The sequence below is a fragment of the Dunckerocampus dactyliophorus genome, chromosome 5, assembly GCF_027744805.1.
Source record: "Dunckerocampus dactyliophorus isolate RoL2022-P2 chromosome 5, RoL_Ddac_1.1, whole genome shotgun sequence".
NCBI lineage: Eukaryota > Metazoa > Chordata > Actinopteri > Syngnathiformes > Syngnathidae > Dunckerocampus > Dunckerocampus dactyliophorus.
In genome coordinates this window covers 30694709-30700054 of record NC_072823.1, presented here as the reverse complement: position 1 = coordinate 30700054, position 5346 = coordinate 30694709, and the positions used below count along the sequence as shown (strand labels likewise).

Below are 5346 nucleotides of genomic sequence, written 5' to 3'. Positions count from 1 at the left end.
AAGATGTCGTGTGTTTGCCTGCTGGCTGGCACGCAAGATTGTAACAGTGTTTGACATATCAAATATTGGACGTGTCAGAGAGACAACACACAACATCATCATCATCATCATCGCTTCATTGGAATTCAAAGTTTCACAGATAAACTTTTTACTTCATTACATACACCATCATACATCCATCCATTTTCTATGCCGCTTCCATCATACAACACAGAGATATTCATTCAATCGACCATATGTTTATTTTTGTGCTTGGAGAGTAGAATAATGCGACAAATATGACACACTAATGTTGTGCCCTTGGCGTGGGCATCATTCTTCTTCTTCTTCTTCTTCTTATTATTATTATTATTATTTAACGTGTAGTCGTGCTGTAACCATAATAAAACAATACGTCGGTTCCAAATATATAAAGCAGTTTTGAACATGAGCTGAATTGCTGCACGATGCACGCTGCATGTGTTGCAGTGAATGTCGTCATTGCCATGTTCCACCACATGAGGTCAGTAGAGAACTCCCTCGCATGTCATGTTCTTTTTTTTGGTTTTACTTATTATTATTTACTTACTATTTATTGATTAATTTTTCATGTTATGGTTTTATTTAAAAAAAAAAACCCTTTAAAATAGATTTTTGTTTTAATGTGTTTATTTTTAGTTTTATTGTTTATTTTTCATTTTATGTTGTTTAAAAAAATACATTATTATTTTTTATTAATTGTATGCACTTGTTTTAAGTCATTTTGTTTATGTCATGTTCTTTCTTGTTTTGATTTATTATGTTTTATGTCATGTTCTTTTTATTACTTTATTTCATGTTTTTTTTGTTTCATGTTTTTTTTTTTCATTTCATGTTCTTTTCTTGGTTGTATTTATTTTTCATTTTGTCCTCAACATTTTTTTTGTTTTTATTTTTATTTTCAAATTAATTGTGTGCTTTTTTTTATTCGTTTTTTTCATTTAATGTTCTTTTTATTTCATGTCATGTTCACTTTTGGTTTTATTTATTTTTCATTTTATGTTCTTTTTAAAAGTGTAATTATTATTTTAATTAATTGCATGGGCGTTTTTGTAAATTTTTTAAATTTCATGTTCTTTTTGGTTGTTATTATTTTTTTGTTTTTCATTTGATGTCCTTTATTATTTTCATGTTTCTTTGCTATTTATTATTGCTCATTTATTTTTCATAAAATTTTTTCATTCTATATTTTCATTTTTATGTTCTATTTAATTTTATTAATTTTTCTTCAAGAAAATTAATTTCATGTTTTGTTATTATTTTTTAAAACCATGTTTCTTGTTTTTATTATTATTTCTTTATTTTGGCATGTCATGTTGGTTTTTTGGGGGGTTTTTTTAGTTGAGTTTTCATTTTTTCTTCATTCTTTTTTGTCATTTTGTGTTCTATTGATTTTTTTTTATCCGTTTCATCTTCTCATCCCGTCATCGTAACCGGGCCGACATTATGACATTATCAACGATTAAACCTACATTTTGTTCCATTTATGGTGATTAGATTAGAGCATGCCTTTTCATTTGCTAAAAAGGCTCATTTCAACCATGAATTGTTTTAATGGTTCGTAAGGCAAAAAGAATGAATGTCCTGTGAGAATAAGTTGATGAGCTCGTCGGTGCTCAGACGTCATGGAAACTAAAGGTGAGACTGATTTTCGCTTGTTTTCTTGCTATCTTGAAGTGAGAAACGCTCGTATTATTTTTCTTACTTATGAACAATTTAATTGTTTTATTGTTCTCCGCCTCAGGTCACATGACCACAAAGCTCCAACCTCTTGTCTCCGACTGCCTCCTAAAATAATCCTTTCATGTCGGATGCTCGTGTCCTTTCTTCCAGAAAGGTCCACCCCCCACCCATGACCCAGTCACCCCTCACACTGACCCCGGGTCAGAGGATGCAAGTATTTCAGGCGTGAGTGCCATCAAGGCCATAAAGAGGGAAGTTTGGGATGCACGGACAAATCTGTCCAAGGTGGTCCAAGTACATATATACCCCCCCCTCAGACCCCTCCCAGCAGAGACTTCACTGTGTGGATGCTGTCCTTCACGCTTGGCCGCTTCTCATTGTCACTTTTGAGGTGAGACATGATTTGATTTGATGATGAGTCATCGTGTTTGTGCGTCTATTTGGGTGTTGTGTCATAACATTTGGACACGTGGACACTAGCTAGCATTGAATGTGTGACGCTGAAAGGACGTAATCTCATTCTTATATAGTTGAAAGGTCGCAGGTAGTCGTAGTAACGCGATGGCTGACTTACCAGCGCAAAAATCGGCGCTAAAACCTTTGAACCCGAGCCACGATAAGCTCTGGTCCTCTGATCTCAGCCCCCAAAAAACTTCTATTCTGAAAAGTCAAATGATTACTGATGATACATAAGTTTTAATTTCAATAATGTATATCCGGTGGTGTGATGTGTTTGCCTCTTTCCTGATTTATTATTTTTTTTGCATGTTTGTGACACTTAAATGTCAAACAAATTTTAATGTTAGTCAATGACAACACAACTGAACACAAAATGTGATTTTGAAATGAAAGTTTTCATTATTAAGGGAGAAAAGAATCCAAACCTACATGGCCCTGTGTGAAAAAGTGATTCCCCTCACTAAAACATACTGTAACTTAACCAAGATCTATCAGTGTGGAAAAGTTAATAAAGCCATTTTATAAACCTTTGGGACTCCAGCAAACCACAGTGAGAACCATTTTCGGAAATGGCAAAAACATGGCACAGTGATGAACACCGCCAACCAAAATGATCCCAAGAGCGCAGCGACGACTCATCCTAGAGGTCACAAAAGACCCCACAACAACATCCAAAGAACTGCAGGTCTCACTTGCCTCGGTTAAGGTCAGTGTTCATGACTCCACCATAAGAAAGACACTGGACAAAAACGGCCTGCATGGCAGAGTTCCAAGACCAAAACCACTGCTGAACAAAAACAACATTAAGGCTCGTCTCAATTTTGCCAGAAAACATCTTAATGATCCCTAAGATGTTTGGGAAAATACTCTGTGGTCTGACCAGACAAAAGTTGAACTTTTTGGAAGGTGTGTGTCCCATTCCATTTTTAGCGTAAAAGTAATGCCGCATTTCAGAAAAAGAACATCATACTGCAGTAAAATATGGTGGTGGTAGTGTGATGGTCTGGGACTGTTTCAGACAGGGCCATCATTTTATTGTATTATTTCATGTTCTTTTTTGGTTTCATTTATTATGTTTCTATTTTTTATAATAATTATTTTCTACATAAGGACACCACACTATATGAGAACACAGCACCTCTAATGGTTGAATCAAGTATTGCGCTCAGTTATCAATGTATGAATTGACGCTTGTCATTGCCACGTTCCACCACATTTTCATGTTTTCACTTCATATATTTATTTCATTTGTCATCATTTCTTTTTCTATTTCATGTTTTTTAAATTATTTATTTATGTGGGGTGTTTTTTTTGTTGTTTTTAATTTATTACGTATTTATTTTGTGCATAAAAGACAGCAAACTAGTTGGGAGCACAGCGCCTCGGCTGGTTGAAGCAAGTATTGCAGTGTATGAATTGGCGACGGTGCCAATGCTAATCAATGTGATTGATTGTTGACAGAGCCTAAGAAGACGTCAGCATGTCTGAGTAAGTCGATTAAAAACTCATTACGTTCAAATCATTTTCTTTTCTTGTGAATAGTTTGATTTCTTTTGCAAAGGGGAAAGAAAATGACATCGAGCCGCAGGCATCACCTGAAGGTACGAAGAAGAACTTGTTGATGGATGATTGTTAGCGAAAGCAAAGTTGCTGTTGTGTTTGTGCAGAGTTTGATGCTGCAGATCGCTGCTAGCTGGCTGGAGCAGGAAGCTGCCGAGATTGCCGCCACCAAGGAGGCTCACATGGCGGAGAATTGCCCCGCCCCCGACCTGGGCGGCGACCAGGCTTCCCTGATGGTAAAGGTTTTTGTGCGGGTCACTTCCTGTTTGACGCCGACGGCGCTGAAGATGTTTGCTGCGTGCAGGACGTTTGCAAGAAGCTGCAGCAGGTCATCGACAAGATCGACGAGGAGCGGTACGACACCGAGGCCAAGGTGGTCAAGGCGGACAAGGAGGTAGTGGACACGCCCACATGACCTTCATCTGATGACGCAATGACTTCACCAACCCTCCTCCCGCTCAGATTGAGGAGCTGAAGCTGAAGGTGGTGGAGCTGGCGGGCGTCAAGAAGCCCGCCCTGAAGAAGGTGCGCATGTCGGCCGACGCCATGCTGCAGGCGCTACTGGGCGGCAAGCACAAGGTCAACATGGACCTCAGGGCCAACCTCAAGCAGGTCAAGAAGGAGGTCAAAGAGGAGGTGAGCACGCCGACAGGTGATGTCAGGGGATGATGTCAGGTGGTCCGCCACACCTGTGTGTGTCCTGCAGGCTACAGAGGCGGTGGGCGACTGGCGTAAGAACGTGGAGGACAAAGCTGACAGAAAGAAGATGTTTGAGGCTTCCTAAAGACTGACTGGCTTTTGTATTCTTTGGACTTGATGATGATTTTGCGTTTGAAAGGTCACATGGTTCATTGAAGGACCTGTCATTCATTTCAGTCTAATGCAATGCACACAATAAACCGGCAGGTGTCAGCAGAGAGCGTCCCGCCCCTGCTTTCACTCTGTCCTCAGTCACCTCCGGTAATCTGATTACTGCCTCCTCCTCTTCAGCCGGTGAGTAACTGATTTTTCTTGTCGTTGCTTTCACTTTCATGATGTGAACATGACACGTACGCGGAAAGAGTGAGGGAGGAGAGCGTCATTTGCACGTCGGGCCGCTAGTTGGAGATGTGACACATGCGAGACCGCCGTCTTTTTATCCCAAAAAGACTCACTTTTCGTATGATTCAGTTTGTGTCGAAAATGTTTGCGGAATCGTTACAGTATTGTGTGTGACAAACTTGTCTTTTTTGTCCTGTGCTGTATCGCTCCGCAAAATCGAGGTCCCAAACAAAGCGCACACGAGGCCTTGCTGACTCACCGTCCGTGCATTTTCTTATGAAGTGTGACTGCTAAATAACCCGCCACGGGGCCAAAGAAAGTTGGCAGCAATTTGATGAAGAAGGTGAGAAACGGGAAGGCGGCATCAACAATAAGTTCCATCCATTCCTCGTAATAATACTGCAATATAGTACAAAAATAATGTAATACAAAAATACTTGATGTAGTAGAAATACATAAATATTATGTAGTAGAAAAATGAAAATACTATGTTGCATAGTTCAATACAAAAATACGATGTTATTCAGCACAAATACAAACTACTGTGTAATGTAGTAGAAATACAAAGATAAGATTTTATATAGT

General features: G+C 38.9%; 1 protein-coding gene across 2 annotated transcripts; it reads left to right on the top strand.

The window, feature by feature from the left end:
• Positions 1-740: 740 nt before the first annotated feature.
• On the top strand, positions 741-5274 carry LOC129181146 (troponin I, fast skeletal muscle-like). Of its 2 annotated transcripts, XM_054775902.1 has the most exons (8): positions 741-1656; positions 1852-2092; positions 3622-3648; positions 3722-3761; positions 3828-3956; positions 4025-4114; positions 4183-4356; positions 4427-5274. In XM_054775902.1, exons 3-8 carry the CDS (start codon positions 3641-3643, stop codon positions 4502-4504), a joined length of 519 nt encoding a protein of 172 aa, XP_054631877.1. In that variant the 5' UTR covers positions 741-1656; positions 1852-2092; positions 3622-3640; the 3' UTR covers positions 4505-5274. The 2 variants fall into 2 exon arrangements, with proteins under 2 accessions (XP_054631877.1, XP_054631876.1); XM_054775901.1 differs by having other exon boundaries at positions 741-2092; positions 3515-3648.
• Positions 5275-5346: the final 72 nt, after the last annotated feature.

Coding starts and splice junctions, on each gene's coding strand:
- LOC129181146 (XM_054775902.1), top strand. Junction 3,957..4,024: donor GCGACCAGGCTTCCCTGATG/GTAAAGGTTTTT, acceptor TGCTGCGTGCAG/GACGTTTGCAAGAAGCTGCA. Junction 4,115..4,182: donor TGGTCAAGGCGGACAAGGAG/GTAGTGGACACG, acceptor CCTCCCGCTCAG/ATTGAGGAGCTGAAGCTGAA.